The 19,207-nt window shown below is 40.3% G+C and overlaps 2 protein-coding genes across 3 annotated transcripts in view; one reads left to right on the top strand and one right to left on the bottom strand.

Annotated features, from left to right (window-relative positions):
- Positions 1-17,446, bottom strand: part of Vmat (Vesicular monoamine transporter) — a 28,239-nt gene extending 10,793 nt beyond the window's left edge. The window contains exons 1-2 of one of the 2 annotated variants that reach the window (XM_076773907.1): positions 17,196-17,446; positions 718-873 (exon numbers count right to left, since the gene is read on the bottom strand). In XM_076773907.1, coding sequence (XP_076630022.1) covers positions 718-832 — 115 coding nt within the window. In that variant the 5' untranslated portion in view covers positions 833-873; positions 17,196-17,446. Of the gene's footprint in view, positions 1-717; positions 874-10,603; positions 10,706-17,195 lie in introns of those variants that run through there. The other variant, XM_076773908.1, reaches the window with a different exon arrangement.
- The window catches only part of Sou (required for meiotic nuclear division 5 protein souji), a 35,047-nt gene that overhangs the window by 14,860 nt on the left and 980 nt on the right, over positions 1-19,207 (top strand). The window lies entirely within an intron of this gene.

The raw sequence follows: 19,207 nt of genomic DNA, 5'->3' as shown, positions 1-19,207 counted from the left end.
GTAAAAGAAATCAAAGCACGCCTTGAACACTCCCACCGAGTGGGAAAAGTTAAGAGCTGGAAAATACGAGTGACCAACCCCCAGGTTACCACTAGCTTTTTCCACGAGCTTCCTTTTAGCATCGTAAACGCGTTCCTTATCGTCCGGAGAGTTTCAATCAGAAATTTGATTGCCGTTGCAAGTGCTGGGTTGGGGTTAAAGGGGTGCAACCCTACCACGACCACCCATCGTGTCCTCCAACTCGGAAATTCTTTCGAATATTCTGTCTCTTCCAAGTAAAATATTTATTATTGTTAGAGAAATGGACTAACTTATTTCTCAGGCACTGCTGAGACGCAATAAATGTTTGAGCTCGTCGCAAATGTTTGGTTGCGACGAGAGATCGTCGTATTACATCGTCAAATGTAAAACAGAACAGTTCTGTGCAGCCATTTTTACTTTTACACAAATTTCCATTTTGTTCGTTTATTGTATCTGAATTTACTAGTTCGTATCCCGACCTCATCAACAATTAGCTTCAAAGGTTTCGAACGATATTTCTTTTTTTTCATTATTGGAAGTGAATATTCCTGCTTTTAGATTTTTTAGATTACATATTATAGAACGTCGTATAAACGAATTTTAAGGCCGCATAGGAAGGAAGTGAACATTCTCGCTAAATCTATTATTTCGAAATGTAGGCCAAAGACGTTCCCACGCGTACAGCGTTTTACTTACCGACCGTAGTTAAAAGCATATTGTCTAAAAGCAGAGCAATGGCGACGATCACGAGAACCAGCCTCCGCGATTCCCGACATCCTTGCAGCCAACTGCTCCATTCTCCCCCACCCATTCTGACTCTCTGCTTCCTCGATTCCCTTTTTGTCGACTAACCTGCAACAGAGACCCAACGATAGATCGTTCTTAATTCTATTTCTTGTTAACGTGTACCTACGAGTTTACTTATTATCCAAGTATCAATCCATTGCTCTCAAATCAATTTAATTCAACAGAAATTGCCGAGAAACAATGTTTACGAGTTCTCCAACTTTAAGAACGGAACCCGTTTAACTGACGGGTTCCATAAATCTAACGTTATACGTTTATTATTCGACCGCAAACCGTTGCGTTCGATTTATGATAAAATTTTATTCAATAAGGTGTAGATTCCTTATCGATCACAAGAAGGAGGATGGAGGGGGCGGGGGTGGAAACCGATCAGAGTAAAATGGACAGTGGGGATTGGGTGTATTGTGCTCCGGACGCGACGTTTGCGTCGCTCGCACGAGAAATCTCGAGGACTATTTTAATTAAAGCGACCTGGTTCGTACCCAAAGACGACCCGTCGATTTCTCGGCTGCGTCTCGATCACGTTCCAGCCGTTAAACGGGATCGAACGAATCTCTTTCCTCGACCTTACGAAGAAACGCCGCCATTTCGATCCCGTCGCGGCCGCGAACGTTTCGCAGCGGTACGCGGAATCGAACTTCCGGACATTTTCGACCACTTTTCGTCTTTGTTCGTCGAGATGGAGGACGATCTTTCCATCCCGCCAGCTGGAATCACGACCGTGAGACGCAATCATCCGTGATTCTTGCTTTGGAACGTCGAGAGACTGCGTTAAAAAATATTAGGTCACGTGGATTGGTAGATTACGTATATTCATTTAAGCTGGTTACGTTAAATAAATAAGGAATCTACTCGTGTTGGTCATGGGGTTCGAATCTATACGCGTTTAAAAGGGTGTGTGGCGTCAACTCTCGTAATCGGCACCAGAGGGTTACGCTCTTGTCTCTCTCACAAGCGTTCGACCGATCTTCCAGTTCTATACAGGGTGTTCGGCCACCCCTGGGAAAGGCCAAAATAAGACGAAAATCAAGAATATAAATTTCTTGATTGAGGCTTTGTTAAAAAGTTATTCAAAAATGAAATTGCAAAATTTCGAATCATTTTGAAAAAATTATTTTTGGTTGCGGGGGCTAATTACAATCATTTTTGATACATTCATTATGATACTAGAAAAACTAATTCTCTAGTTAAGATGTTGAGGGAAATGAATTTGAATAGAATTTGTGAATTTTAATAAGGTTACGAAAATAAGTACTGAAACAAATTTTAGGTTATGTAGCTTACAATGGTCTAAAATCAAAATTTTACTTGTGCAGAATATTATACGGTTTTGATCTGGCAGTGAACGTGTTAAACAAATATGTAGTCTATTTAAAAGGATGTAAAAATGTGCTCTTCAAACTGGATTCTCGTAGCCCATAAGGTCTCGAGGATTAAATAAATATTATGCAATATTATAGAAAGATGTTTTTCGAGTAAAAATGTCCAACTTTCCTGCAGTGTGAGGAAAAATCGGAGCGGAAGTGGTGTGTGTTGTTCGACTGGCGATCATCGACGTTTCGAGGGCGTATCGTTCGATGCACGGGGCTATAGAATTAACGGCATTAATTAGGCGCTTTTAATGGTATCTGCCATGGTCTCTCGCGCGACCATTCCGCAGCCCATACCCTCACCGCTTCTCTTTTATTCGTAATAACTCGATTACCCGATGCTTTTAGCGCGGCTAATTTTCGCACGCTCCCCGTGAATAGGAAACCATTAAGGCTGTCGGAAGCGACGCTCGACAACGATTCGCCCCCGCCCCCGGTCCTCCCCTTTCGCCAGCTTATTAAGAAGCGCTTTCTCGATTTTTACGAAACCTACCAAGAACTCTCGGATACGACTCGAGCCGTGATATTTTTCGAGAATTTTCGCTGGTCGCGATACCCTCAAGGACACCTCCCCGTTAGTTTGCAAGAAGAAGGCCCCGGGATGTTACAATATATCCTTTATGCAATTCAAGTAAAATTCTAAAAGCATTTCGGGCCTCAGCTTTCGAAAAATTCCAGTTCGATTTATTAACCCTTTGCTACTTACTTGTCGTTGGGTCTCATACATTAAAATGTTTTATTTATTTTTATTTATTCAACAGATTTTTATATTCACGAGGTACTCGTAAAACAAATCTAGTAATTTTAACAAAATTCCTTACAGAAAAGGAGCCTAAATTTTTCGACGGAAAAATAAAATTTCCAATCGTTCTGGAAAAATTATTTTCGGTTGCGGGGGTCAATTACAATCATTTTTGGTGAAGAGACGTATCCCCGAAATCCTACCCACTTTCGAGAAAAAAATTCGAGAATGTGTGAAATTTTTCGACCGGAAAAAAAATTTCAAATTGTTTTGGAAAAATTATTTTCGGTTCCGGGGGTCAATTACAATCATTTTTGGTAGATAGACATACCCTCGAAATCCTGCTCGTTTTCGAGAAAAAAATTCAGAACTAGCGACAAATTGAAACCATCAACAAATTGATATTCCTCGACGGGAATGTCCATGATTTGGACTTAAATCGCGTGTCGAAAAACTATATTTCGACTCGAACGATGAAGTTTGCTCGGATAAGGTTAAATCCACGGAGGAGAATGGAAAGGTGTTCATTTTTTCGAAATTTCTACGCACACGTACGGTGAGTTTTTAGCCACCTGTGGGCCAGCGGAGAGTAAATTTGTCGACAGCGTCGATTCGACGAAAATTCTCCGGAAAGATTATATTTGGGAAGGCAGATATTTCCAATATTTCACGTGATGTTTGCACGCCCTGAGAATAATGCTCCCGCGGGGGTTGGTTTAGCAAGATAAGTCACCTTTGCCTTTGGTCTTGCTAGCCCAACTGTACCGCGCACATCCCTCCATCACTCTGTCCGCCAGTCCATCCGTCTAACCATTCGTTCGTTTATCCAACCTTCGGCTATCCCTGTAGGGTCGCGATTCTACGCGCGAGTACACCCACGTTCCTCTCTGTCTCTCGCGATCTGGAGAACGTTAGACTTTGGAATTCGGCCTCAAACACGGACAATATTCCTATTTAGAAACAAACGTTCGTCTTCCGCTCGTCAAATAGCAATTTAAATTACAATTTAACTGGGAAAAATCTCAACGAGAGATTCTAGAAGCCAAAATAAGACGAAAATAATTCTACAGATGGGACTCTAAACGTCGATAACTTTTTAACGAAGCCTCGATCGATAAATTGGTACTCTCGATTTTCGCTTTATTTTCTGGGTAAGTTTATTCAAGAAAGAAACTATAAAACCACGTTAAAAACATTTTGATATTGGATTTCTTTTGCGTATAAGTTTGCTCAAGAAAATATAAAACTACGTTCAACACATTTCAACACTTTACCGACCGGTAGTCGGTAAAAAAGTCGTTTAGCAAGCTCTCCGTCGGTAAAGTGTTAATATTTGGATTGATGCAGAATAAACGATTTTTTTTGTCTACAAGTTTGTTTTTAATATCGTAGAATCGTGGTTAATTTAGCATGAACTCAGTAGAATCGTCGATCTGGGTGTAAACTTGTCTCACGAGCAACGCGATACTTCAAGATCGAAGTTATGGTTCAGATTGATAAGGCGGCCGGGTGAAGTGGGAGGGAATAGAGAATCGGCAAGTACGCGGAGTGGGAAGCAATCAGCATTTTCCTGAAAGCCGGGTCGGTCCCTCGGGTGCGTGCATTATTCTCGGAAAAGACTGGAGAAGATTTTTCTCTTGCCACTCGTCGGCTCCCGATACTTTGCTTTTTGCTCCTTCCGTCATGTTTCATTCTCTTATCTGTTCGGTAATTACGACGAAGAATGACCGCGAGCAATTCCGTTTATCTGCTACGAGAAAAGTCCCTTTACCTGCTCCTATTGCTTTCTATCGCGATCCTTCCTTCCGTTGTCTTCCTTATCCCCTGTCGCCGCGACTCCTTCTCCACTCCTTCGCCCCAAGAATTCAATTTTCGTGACTACATTTTTTCTCCATCGACCGCAGGGAATCGTCGAAAGAGAAAACTACCAAAGCAATAAAATTCTTACCGGCTCCTATAATTTATTTCGAAACAATCTTGTCGATAGACAGAAAAATTACAAATCTTTGTCTTTCCTACAATTGAAAGCTAACTATTATTATTGTCACTTTATTTCGTCTTCGTGTATTTAAAAATTTTTATTAACCAAAAAATTTGCGTAAATCAAATGGAATTTTAACGCTTGACGTAAATCACCATAACCTAGCTGTTGACACGATATTAACTCAATCGTTAAAAAGAGAAGAAACAATACTGTTAAATTTTATACAGGGTGTTCGACCAACCGTGGGAAAAATTTTAATGGGAGATTCTAGAGGCCAAAATAAGACGAAAATCAAGAATATCAATTTGTTGATGGAGGCTTCGTTAAAAAGTTATTAACGTTTAAAGTTCCGCTCGTTCTGAATTTTTTTCTCGAAAATGCGTAGGATTTCGAGGGTATGTGTATTCACCAAAAATGATTGTAATTGACCTCCGCAACCGAAAATAATTTTTCCAAAAGAATTTGAAATTTTTTTTTTCCGTCGAAAAATTTCACACCTTCTCGAATTTTTTTCTAGAAAATGCGTAAGATTTCGGGGGTATATGTAATGACCAAAAATGATTGCAATCGACTCTTGCAACCGAAAATAATTTTTTTAAAACGATTTGAAAAATTTTTTTTTCTGCCAAAAAATTTCAACACCTACCCGATTTTTTTTCTCGAAAGTGGGTAGGATTTCGAGGGTATGTCTAATGACCAAAAATGATTGTAATTGACCCCCGCAACCGAAAATAATTTTTCCAGAACGATTTGAAATATTTAAATTTAATTGTTAATAACTTTCTAACGAAGCCTCCATCGACAAATTGATATTCTTGGTTTTCGTCTTATTTTGGCCTCTACAATATCCCATTAAAATTTTTCCCCAGGGGTGGCCGAACACCCTGTATAGTGTAAAGAGTTTTGCAACGAAAACAAGGGTGAGACAGGAACGATTGTATAAAAATAGATGGTTTAAAATTATCAATGAATAAATATGCCCCTAAGTTCGTGCTCGATAAGGTCCCATGGACCATGAAATCGTCGATCGTGTTTGAACGCCGTGGTGAATTTTCGATAAGTCGAGATGGAGGAGGGGGTTGGACGAATGCCTGGAATCGATGTGGCTCGAGTGCGTTATCGACGGATCGTCGGTGCTGTCGAAAGGGTTTGACACGGTAGTGGTTTTGCGATTGACAGTTTAGCTGGCTCCGCGTTGATGAAGTGACTGCGAATCCAGCAACTCATCCGACCTCGTTATCCCGATTCGATGGACGTGTACGTACGCGTTTCCACCCTCCTCTTTTTATCCCCGGCAGCGCCCTCCCACGCCCATTTTCCCGTTCCGCTCGTACCAACCGCGATTATATTCCAGATACTGGTGACCGAAGTAGGAGGGGGGTGAGTCGAGCTAATAGAAAAATCGTGTCCACCGTCAACCCGCTCGATTTATCTTAGAATCGTGGCGTTTCCCTGCTCTCGACTCGAGTCACCTCCGGTTACAGACAATCCTTTCCGTTCGTCGAAAACCGAGCAGAAAGAACCGAGTCGACCCTCGCAACGGCACGTGTCCCCCAACTTTGGAGGGAAAGAGGCTTGGAAAAGTTACAGAATCCTTTCCATCCGAATACGGACGGAATGGCCGATCGTTGTGAGTAATAAGTAAATTTTACGCCGCGAAAATCAGATATCGTTGACTCGTTACTGTGATACATATTATGTCGGATATATTTAGCCACATTTAATCTGTAACAATCGCTGAACGAAGATTAAAGTTATCGAATGCAAACGAGCCATAGAAGATTTAACGTTACGACGCTGGCGACATCTCGCGTCCGCGTTTCGAGTTTCGGAAATATACTCGCAACTTTCACGACGGATTCGTTGTCGTAACACTCGACAGTGGGACCGTGGAACGGACGCGAGGCGCGAGACGGTGGTAAGTCACCGGGAAGAATGGTTTTAATACGGTTACAGCGCGCGAAAACCGTTCACAGGAGTATCCGGCGAGATCGGATTCTCGACAAGTCTCGAAGTTAGTTCGAACTTTGGGAAGCAATTAGCGCTACTGAGACCGAACAGCCGGAACGGGTACGGTTCCGTCGAGTGAATAGGTTAATCGTATCTTTGAGAGATCGAAACTTTAACGCGGTTCACGGCCCGAGGGTCCCCTCGCGGATTTACGCGATTAGTCGCGTCAGATCTCTCGAGCGTGCTCGACTTTGCCCGGTGCGTCGAGCTGGAACGCTAACTAGATTTCGCACCTTTTCAAACTTTCCACGTCGTCTACAGCTCGTCCCACGCAACAGTTGCGCCGTTCACGGGGTGTGTTTACAGCAGAGGAACTAACAGCTAAGTTACAAGCAACTGATTGTTCTCCGTCTGCCACTAGTTTACCTTCGTCAGGAATAAACCATGTGACAGCAATACGTAGTATTTACCTTTGGAATATTAGCTTATCGAACAATGTAAACATACATCGTATATATGAAGTGCGTGCATAATATCCGTATATTATTGACAAGATTCTACTTTTCGGTATCTAGGTTCGGAACCTAACCTATAATTAAACTAAAGTGTATATAGAGCGCGCTCATGTCGATCAACACCATGAAAATAGGAGCTGGTTGCCTCGTGGAAACTACACGCGATCTGAAACGAAACTTTTACGTTTTCTCTAGGAAGGTATCTATGCTTTATTAATTCGATGCTCGATACTGTTTCTTGCTATACAAAGATAAACGGAATTGATTTAACTTTGGAATATTAGTTTATTGAACATAGTAAACATATACAAATGAAGTGCGTGAATAATAACCGTATATTATTGACAAAGCTTCTACTTTTCGAAATCTAACCTATAATTAAACTAAAGTGTAGGCATCGACTCATAGAGCGCGCTTATGTCGATCAACACCATTAACACCGTGAAAATGGGAGCTCCTCGCCTCGTGGAAACTACACGCGATTTGAAACGAAACTTTTACGTTTTCTTCAGGAAGGTATCTATGTTTTATTAATTCGATGTTTGATACTGTTGATTGCAATACTTTCTTGCTGTACAAAGATAAATGGAGTTGATTTACCTTTGGAATATTAGCTTATCGAACATTGTAAACATCTACAAATGAAGTGCGTGAATAATAACCGTATATTATTGACAAGGTTCTACTTTTCGGTATCTAGGTTCGGAACCTAACCTATAATTAAACTAAAGTGTATATAGAGCGCGCTTATGTCGATCAACACCATTAACACCGTGAAAATGGGAGCTTCTCGTATCGTGGAAACTACACGCGATTTGAAACGAAACTTTTACGTTTTCTTCAGGAAGGTATCTATGTTTTATTAATTCGATGCTCGATACTATTGATTGCAATACTTTCTTGCTGTACAAAGATAAATGGAGTTGATTTACCTTTGGAATATTAGCTTATCGAACATTGTAAACATCTACAAATGAAGTGCGTGAATAATAACCGTATATCATTGACAAAGCTTCTACTTTTCGGTATCTAGGTTCGGAACCTAACCTACAATTAAACTAAAGTGTATATAGAGCGCGCTTATGTCGATCAACACCGTGAAAATGGGAGCTTCTCGCCTCGTGGAAACTACACGCGATTTGAAACGAAACTTTTACGTTTTCTTCAGGAAGGTATCTATGCTTTCTAATTCGATGTTTGATACTGTTGATTGCAATACTTTCTTGCTGTACAAAGATAAACGGAATTGATTTACCATTAGTTTATTGAACATTGCAAACATATACAAATCAAGTGCGTGAATAATACCGTATATTATTGACAAAGCTTCTACTTTTCGAAATCTAACCTATAATTAAACTAAAGTGTAGGCATCGACTCATAGAGCGCGCTAATGTCGATCAACACCATTAACACCGTGAAAATAGGAGCTTCTTGCCTCGTGGAAACTACACACGATTTGAAACGAAACTTTTACGTTTTCTTCGGGAAGGTATCTATGCTTTATTAATTCGAAACTCCATACTGTTGATAGCAATACTTTCTTGCTGTACAAAGATAAACGGAATTGATTTAAGAGAAACAATTTAGTTTTCAGTCGTGTGCCCCTCTTTGGAAAACAGTGTTGTCTCAAAATGTCCCCCCCTCTCTCCCCATTCGGTAAATCGACAGATTGGAGTGTTAAAAATAATGAACAGCTAGTATCAGATCGATGTCTTAAACAGATAATGTTTCAGTTTAATCCTAAGCGTGCACGGTAAGTAATATCGCGCCGAGGGGCACATGCACCACTTAGCTGGAAAAGAGGATTTTCATCGCTGTAGAATTTAGCTTCTCTAATTGGATATTATAAAGGGGAGGATTATTGATCGAAAGCTGAAATCGTGGCATTGCAAAGAACGTGAATTTCGGGGGGAATAAGTGTACCATAGAAAAGTGTGGAACGATGATAAATAAATTCGTGGTTAAATAGTAGCAATAGAGTGTCGTCGACGGAATTTTGAAGCTGTATTAAATAATGTAATGTACCAAAGAAATTAATAGACACTCTATGTTTATTCATTCTTTTATAGAAAACTACGGTCGATTTCAAATCCAGTCGAGCGAATTTTTTGCAATTTTTATTAAAAACTACGCAATATGAAATAAATAAATAAATATGAAACTCGATTTTTCGCGTTGATCTCCACGAGGCGAGGAGCTCCCATTTTCATGGTGTTAATGGTGTTGATCGACACGAGCGCGCTCTGTGAGTCGATGCCTGCACTTTAGTTTAATTATAGGTTAGGTTCTGAACCTAGATACCGAAAAATAGAAGCTTCGTCAATAATATACGGTTATTATTCACGTACTTGATTTGTATATGTTTACAATGTTCAATAAACTAATATTCCGGCTTGCAAACGAACCGTACGATTTTACAGTGACGAGTACGAGAATAAGCAAGATTGAAAGCGACAGAGCGTGAATGGGGGAGGGCAAAAGTCAGTCGGCGCTCGGGCGTGGAAAAAAAGACACGTTTAAAAGGCAAACTGTTGCTTCGCGCCTCAACAAGTTGGCCGGCAAAAGGAAACGATTAGACGACGAGCGATCGATTCGCTGGCTGGTCGTTTCCGTCGTCCCGTCGAGAGTAAACGATTCGCCAACGATTTACGATAATCGCTACCCCCCTTTCCCTCGCTACCTACATGTAGATCACCGATCAATGGTTTTCAAACTTCTTATAAGCCATTTATAGATCCAACCTCGTCGGTGACGGCTACGATTGTAAATAAATATTTGTACCTAAATGTTACGGCTCGATAGAAATTACGATTTACGTTTCACCGATTTCCTAGTGAACGGAACAATCAATTTCGTAGATAATATTAATAGAAACCAAGAATCTTTTCACAATTAACACTTTGATGTACGATTTGATTCCAAATAATTTTTGAAATACGATTTAATATTGTTTAAGTTTGTTTGTACAAGATATGGCCACGAAAAAGAATAGATTCGTTTTACGAATACTCAGTGAATATAAAAATGTAAAAAACACCCTTCTGGAATCGTATACCTCTTCTCTTTTTTTAGAAATATGAGAATTTTTCACCGCAAATGATTTGTGGAGAGGAAATTGTGGTTATTTTAACTAATTAAACATGAAATCGTTTCGATTGGTTTCATTAAACCATCCCTTAGGGGTGCAACCCTTAGTTTAGAAAGCACTGACCTAGATGAAAGACACTCTTTTCCGTCTGTTCGTGTTCCGTGGCAGGTTTTCGCGACAGATTATCTTCGCACTGGCACAACGCGACGCAAATATTCCGTCGCGCGGACACGTGACGACAAAGACTGTCGACGAACTGGCGATATAAATCGTTAGAGAGCCTCTGGAGCCGTCGTATCCGCGAGATAGGCCGATGCACGGTGGGTCAAGTATTTATTAGTAACGCGACAACAATAATTTAATTAAAAATGCACGAGGCTTTGCATAATAGAAAACTATTTATTCTTAAGACGTTTTAATTATTTCAATATACAGGGTGATCGGCCAACCCTGGGGAAAATTTTAATGGGAGATTCTGGAGGCCAAAATAAGACGAATATCAAGAATACCCATTTGTCGATGGAGGCTTCGTTAGAAAGTTATTAACAATTAAATTCAAAAATTTCAAATCGTTCTGGAAAAATTATTTTCGATTGCAGGGGTCAATTACAATCATGTTTGGTCATTAGACATACTCTCGAATTTCTACCCACTTTCGAGAAAAAAATTCGAGTAGATACTGAAATTTTTAGATGAAATTAAAAAATTTCCAATCATACTAAAAAAATTATATTTAGTTACAGGGGTTAATTACAATCATTTTTGGTCATTACACATACCCTCGAAATCTTACGCACTTTCGAGAAAAAAATTCATTACTGAAAATCTAATTAGATACCTTTCGACGAAAAAAAAAATTTTCAAATCGTTCTGGAAAAATTATTTTCGGTTGCAGGGGTCAATTACAATAATTTTTGGTCATTAGATATACCCTCGAATTCCTACCCACTTTCGAGAAAAAAAATCGGGTAGGTACTTAAATTTTTCGGCAAAAATAAAATTTTTCAAATCGTTCTAAAAAAATTATATTTAGCTAGAGGGGTCCAATACAATTATTTTTGGTGAATAGACATACCCCCGAAATCCTGTGCATTTTCGAGAAAAAAATTCAGAACTGGCGGAACTTTAAACGTTAATAACTTTTTAACGAAACCTCAATCAACAAATTGGTATTCTTGATTTTCGTCTTGTATTATATTTGTCAATTTCTTGTAACTTTAATAGAAGCGTAAAAACAAAGAAAAGAAGTTTTTCTTATTAGGAAAATATCTATGTATATTATTATACGTCTATCGAACTTACGAGACAAAAAATTGAGGTTAATTTAAGAATGACATGTGCAAAAAATTCCCCATTACTATTTCCTTTGATATACGAGGGTCGTTCAATAAGTCCTTAGAAAATCACAAGAGTGAGAACGTTAAGAGCGATCGAGAAACAGTTGAATACTTAATCGTCGGTAACTCATTAGTAACTCGAGACACTCTCGAGTCGCGTGGATATAATGCAGAGGCTCGATCGGAGGCGAACGATTCGAGAAACCAAACAGTGTAACTTTGCGAGAGAATGGCAGGATTTACTGCGTTTGCCTTAAAAATAATGCTTGTAAAAATTCATGCATAAAAAAAGAGGGACACTTGGAGGCTTTCACAGCAAGATTCAAACATGGTTCCTATTGTTTCAGGTTATTGTTGCTATTGTTACGTGTTATTAACACTAGCTGTGTAATGACCTATTCGTAATTTCTAATAGAACTTGTAAAAAACTTACTCGACTGAATTTTTGAAAATTTACCATCATTTTCTATAAGAGGACGAACAAACACTTGTTTCCGTTGCATCATACTTCGAGTATCTATCAATTTCTTTGGTAAAAATGAATACCCTATTCTTCTTAGCGTTAATTGCAAAGGTTACGGATGTTTAGGTTAACATTTTGTGCAGATTACGTAGCATAGCGTTGAGGTTCCCTAAGAAACGAAAAGGGTTGACCGTGGAACCGGAGGACGAACAAACACTTGTTTCCGTTGCATTATACTTCGAGTATCTATCAATTTCTTTGGTAAAAATGAATACCCTATTCTTCTTAGCGTTAATTGCAAAGGTTACGGATGTTTAGGTTAACATTTTGTGCAGATTACGTAGCGTAGCGTTGAGGTTCTCTAAGAAACGAAAAGGGTTGATCGTGGAACCGGAGGACGAACAAACACTTGTTTCCGTTGCATTATACTTCGAGTATCTATCAATTTCTTTGGTAAAAATGAATACCCTATTCTTCTTAGCGTTAATTGCAAAGGTTACGGATGTTTAGGTTAACATTTTGTGCGGATTACGTAGCATATCGTTGAGGTTTTCTAAGAAACGAAAAGGGTTGATCTTGGAACCGGAGGACGAACAAACACTTGTTTCCGTTGCATCATACTTCGAGTATCTATCAATTTCTTTGATAAAAATGAATACCCTATTCTTCTTAGTGTTAATTGCAAAGGTTACGGATGTTTAGGTTAACATTTTGTGCAGATTACGTAGCATAGCGTTGAGGTTCCCTAAGAAACGAAAAGGGTTGACCGTGGAACCGGAGGACGAACAAACACTTGTTTCCGTTGCATTATACTTCGAGTATCTATCAATTTCTTTGGTAAAAATGAATACCCTATTCTTCTTAGCGTTAATTGCAAAGGTGACGGATGTTTAGGTTAACATTTTGTGCAGATTACGTAGCATAGCGTTGAGGTTCTCTAAGAAACGAAAGGGTTGACCGTGGAACCGGAGGACGAAGGGAACTCGATAGCTTCGGGAGGAAAAGACGCCATTCGAGGGAGAAAAATCTTGGTCGTCCGGGGAGACGAATCGTCTGGTAAAAATCGATCGACGCCCGCCTGCATCGGTATTGCGTCAGGGACACCGACGCGACGACGACGGTCCCCTCTTAATTTCGAAGCGACGCGAGCTATCCGTGATCCACCGACGCCGTGGAACACGAGGAATGGAAATGGAGGCGCGACATCCGTGAAACGAGCCGATTCAATACAAACAGGAACGCGAAACTAAATTACGCCCTTCGATGCCGTTTAAACGAATTTACGAGATCGTACCCGAGCCTCGTCTCCCGGATACTCCGATTCTTGTTTCGCTGGCAACCATGGCGATCGTTGCAGACATTGTCGGATAAGTCACGCTGCAAAGTGACATTAGTTACGATTCATTTTTGCAACAACATCTCGAGAAGAATATTTAAGTAACTAGTTTCCAACCGAAACGATAGTAGGTGCAATTTATAGTGTATAGTATTAAAAAACACTAATAGGTTTCTTCGCTATGAGCCTTCATTTTCGAGATATTTTCGGTTTAGAATTTTTTTCTCGAAAGTATGTAGGATTCTGGGGGTATGTTTATTCACTAAAAGTAATTGTAATTGGTTTTTGATACTAGATATATAACTTATAATTTCCACGACTGTCCCCCTGCGAGAACGTTCGTGGCAACACGTTATTAAAAAAGAAATTATAATATGAATCGAGTGAAATATTCACGATTTCCAAGTATGAGACTAGAACTAAGAAAAGGCGATCGCGACGTGGAGAAATAGTACTGCAAATTGGATCAGAAGTGGGTAGAATTTTTTGTTGGCGAACTGCGGACAAAGGAATTGTCAAAATGGAAACTGAAAGGGAAGAGAAAGGGTGGGGAACAGGGATGGTAGGGGGTGAAACGGGAAAAGGTAGCAGGTGGCGGGGAAAAGGGGGAGAGGTCCGAAGGAGAAGGAGCCTTCTCGGTTACCAGGTCTGGCGATCGGGTAATCGTATTATAGTCGGTAATTACGAGACCGCTCGCAGTGGTACAGGAGAAGCCTGTAGCTCGGGCAAAGTACCGGGCAGGGTTATGCAGATTGCTTTATAACCTTGTTACCGATCGCTCTATTAACGTCGCGAGCTTGATACCCGGAGACTCCCTTTCGCCAACGGGAAAGGACGCGCGAGAAAAGGCGACCCACCGAAACAAATATACCACTCCCTCTTTTCTTGCAATTAAGTCCTCACTGTCAGATTTCTTCCAAAGAGACTCCAGCAACACCTTGTTTCTTTGCAACTGGGAGACCTCAAACTGATTGTTAACCACTCTATACAGTTGCAAGTATTCCTAATGCAGATTGGTGCAAGAAACTGAACAGTGCTAGGCTGAAGATAGAGGTTCGAGCAAGATTTTGATTCTTTGCAACTGAGAGACCTCAAATTAACCTCTCACATGACTGTCGACCACTCGAGTCCATCCTGTTGCAAGTATTCCTAATGCAGATTGGTGCAAGAAAGTGACAATGCTAGGCTGAAGATAGAGGTTCGAGCAAGACTTTGATTCTTTACAACTGGGAGACCTCAAACTGACCGTTAACCACTCCATACAGTTGCAAATATTCCTAATGCAGATTGATCCAAGAAGCTGAATAGTGGTAGGCTAAAGATAGAGGTTCGAGCAAGACTTTAATTCTTTGCAATTGGGAGAACTCAAACTGTTAACCACTCGAGCTCATACAGTTGCAAGTATTCCTAATGCAGATTGGTGCAAGAAACTGAACAGTGCTAGGCTGAAGATAGAGGTTCGAGCAAGACTTTGATTCTTTGCAACTGAGAGACCTCAAACTAACCTCTTACATGACTGTCGACCACTCGAGTCCATCCAGTTGCAAGTATCCCTAATGCAGATTGATGCAAGAAACTGAACAGTGCTAGGCTGAAGATAGAGGTTCGAGCAAGACTTTGATTCTTTACAACTGGGAGACCTCAAACTAACCTCTTACATGACTGTCGACCACTCGAGTCTGTCCTGTTGCAAGTATCCCTAACGCAGATTGGCGCAAGAAACTGATCAGTGCTAGGCTGAAGATAGAGGTTCGAGCAAGACTTTGATTCTTTACAATTGGGAGACCTCGAACTAACCTCTTTCATGACTGTCGACCATTCGAGTCCATCCAGTTGCAAGTATCCCTAACGCAGATTGGTGCAAGAAACCGAACACAGTGCTTGGCTGAGGATTCTATAGTCTCCAAGTATAAATATTATACAATAGAATATAATGACTTATATTTGGAAATACAATACTGCCTCTTTTCTTGCAATCTAATGTAAAATTTCACACGTAGACGCTTATACCTGACTTTGTTCTTAAAGCTGAACAAACTCGAGTGTATCTTCAATTACATAACAAGTTAAGATCTCAAAAAGAGGTGTAATTGTAAGGATTCGATAAATTCTATCCAATTGATGCAATCTTTCGCGAATCTCGTCGTAGCTCGAACAAAAATGGTGGAACAAGCGTCGTGGATCGTTTAGTTTCCAATCGCGATACGCACCGGCCGCGCTCGAGACGCGAACGATAAATTAACGTTTTCGCGAATAAAGTTTCTTGTACCGTCGCGTTTCGCCATTCTTCCAGCTATCGCCATTTGTTCTCGACAAGGAGAACGTGGTCGTTGGGCGGTCGAGCGATCTCCAGGGAAAAGACGGACCAGACGATTCGAGGTAGAAGCTGCGAATGACACGCGGAAATGAGGATACGGTCTCGAGCACGAATTCAAACTCGACGAATCTCGATTACGAACAAGCCGGCCGTGGCGGAAATTCAACGGAAAGGAATCTCTCTTCGAAAGGGCAAGGTTTCGTACCGTGACGAAAGCCGGAAAGAAAAGGGCAGAAGCGAGAGAAACGGGAGGAGGATCGAAAAAGGGACATCCTCGTGGACCGATCTATCGATCGAAGATCGCGTAGCAAACCGATGTCTACTATTTTTCCTCCAACTTCTTCGAATTTATCGAAACAGGATGTTTGGCTAGGGCTGAGCAGCGTTTCCTTATTTTCCCAACCCGACAGTTTAACGTTTCTCAAGGATATTATTAAAAATCGTACCTTTCATCAGGAGAAAATAATTATTTCAGTCTACTCGAATTTTTAACTGTTTGATTAATCTTCAGTATCGTCTCTGCCGGGAGGCATCTAAAAGATTTTTTTCGCTAGCAAGACTTGGTATTTTCAGCAATTGTGGAATAGTTTAATGTATTGGATCTTGGTATATCAAGGGTTATCTCGAACATTAAGTTCGAGAATGGAGAAATGTTACTCCTTGTATTTTCCCAATATTGTCAAGGAATTTTCACTCGCATACACTCGGCAAAATTTAAATATAGTTCCACGTAATATTTATCCGTAACATCGAAATGGTATACAAAAAACGGACACGTCCTGATAGTAAATCCAAATTGATTATAAAGACGATCGAACGTTAAAATATTACATCTGTTCTAATTAGTGGAAAAATCAAAGAGCGACGAGAAAAATGATCGTATCTGCACAAATATATCGAAAATCCATCGAGAACTTTGTTTATATCTTTGTTGGCGGTTCGATCGCGAGTTTGAGATAATAAAACTCTCGAGATTGGATTCCACGCAGTCTCACGATCCAAGAACAGTGCATAGTACGTTATTTAAATGCAAAGAACTCGTTCGTGAAACAAAACCAAAAACAGTACACCGTAAACAATCGATCGACATCGAGAAAACAATTTCCACCGTTCTGAAGAGGCGATGAATAAGCGGTGACAACCTCCACCGAATAAATTCCCCCGCGAATGCTTACTTCTCGCGAAAGAAAGAAGCTATGGCTGAGTTATTGGTAAAGGATAACTGGTCGTCGCACAAATCAGGAGCACAAAGTCGTTCTTACCTATGTAGGAAGCGACGAAGCTCGATGGTAGACGGATGATTGGTTGGGAATCGTCGTATCGGTGGTCGACGATGCGATAAACTGGACGACGAGGAGCAGCCGTGCTTCCAGGTGGAAGCGCCGCAGCCGATTGAGAGCGACTAGAGCGGTAAGGGTGCATCTCACCCCGATTTTTCCGGCTCGAGGCCGTCGCACTCTCTGCCATCCGCGTCCGCGTCCGTTGTCCGCGACTCCGGCTCGTTTCTTCGCCCGTCCTCTCTTCTCGATCCTCCGAAGATCCAGCGTAACGCGACCAAACCGAAAGCGCATGGTCCATCGCGCCTCCGGATACCCCCACCGCCGCCACGCAACCCCCGCCCCCTTTTAACGTTTCGACGATCCCTTTCTCGCCCGCTTCTCTGCCCTCTGTTCCCTCTTACACCCTCCCCTCTCTCTACCCTCTAACTTTATCCCTGCGTCCTGGGGTCCTGCGACTCGTCGACTTATCGCTCCCATTATTAGCTTGCTAACTAAATTTCGACGCTACTTTGAATTTTCGATAGCCTTAAAAATTGGAAATATTGGCTTGGTGGAAAATTAAGCTTTTTTCATATGAGTTTATCCAATAGTTTTCACTATCGAATAACTCTTTCCTCGTCATCCTTGAGGCTAGTATTATTTGAACTAGTGGAGCCACCTCTAGACAAGTTTTTTTGCACTGAATATTCTTTTCTCGAAGTGGTAGAGAGCATCGTACGATTTTAGTAAATGAAAACTCTCTCAAAAAGATCGTAATTAATTTTTTATCAACCCAATAGAAACTTATCGCTCCCATTATTAACTTGCTAATTTTTCAACGCTACTTTGAATATTCGATAGCCTCAAAAATTGGGAATATCGAGTCGATGCAAAATTAACCACGATTTTTTGTATACAAGGTCATTTAAAAGTATTATAAACACACATAAAAAGATTTGAACTCATAGTACCACCTCTCAACTTGTTTTTCACTGAATTTTCCTTCTTAAAGTGGTAGAGAGCATCACACGATTTTAGTAAATGAAAACTTTCTCAAAAAGATCGTAATTAATTTTTTATCAACCCAACAGAAACTTATCACCCCCATTATTAGCTTGCCAACTAAATTTCGACGTTACTTTGAATATTCGATAGCCTCAAAAATTGGGAATATCGAGTCGATGCAAAATTAACCACGATTTTTTGTACACAAGTTCATTCAAAAGTATTATAAACACACATAAAAAGATTTGAACTCATAGTACCACCTCTCAACTTGTTTTTCACTGAATATTCTTTTCTCAAAGTGACAGAGATAAATAGAAAATCCTCCCAAAAGATCGTAGTTAATTTTGCATGAAGCGAATGGAAACATGTTGCTTCGTAAGAACGATGATCGCACAGAGGCTGTTGGCCTGTAACCTGACTGATCCGAAGATCTCGGAAGCATTGTTATCTACCCCCTGGCAGCCACGCATTTACCAGAGGCCATGACTCGGAATTATCAATCCTCTGAACCGTAGAAAAAGACCCAAGAGAAAACGTCCTTGCGTGCAATAGTACTCGAGATGGTTTCATTCAAGCACCCTCGATGATACGGGGAATATCGAGAGGGCTAGTCATTTACCTTTCGTCAGTTACAATTTTCATTTAACCCTCAAGTGGATTATTTAAATTAACTAAGTTTAAACTAACAGTTGTTTAATATATGTCAATGTAACTATTTGAAAATTTATGTAATCCTCCGTTAGTTCATTATTTTTTAAATGCTTTGAGGGGTAAGACCACTGTAAAAACCTGAAATAAAGCGTTTTTTTTTTTTTTTTGATGGATGGAAAAATAAGAGGATAATAATATTCAAGAATGTTATTAATCAAGTTGTTAAGTGTTAAAAAGGAAATATTTATTCAAAAATAGTGCAAAATAACAACACTGGAGCCATTTTTTCCAGATACAAATTTGCGGTTGCACTGCATGCTCGCAAGAATAGCTGCAGCGTCGTCATTTTACACTAT

This window comes from Colletes latitarsis, chromosome 10 (assembly GCF_051014445.1).
Source record: "Colletes latitarsis isolate SP2378_abdomen chromosome 10, iyColLati1, whole genome shotgun sequence".
NCBI lineage: Eukaryota > Metazoa > Arthropoda > Insecta > Hymenoptera > Colletidae > Colletes > Colletes latitarsis.
Note: the sequence above shows the minus strand (reverse complement) of the source record. Positions and strands in the feature narration are given on the sequence as shown.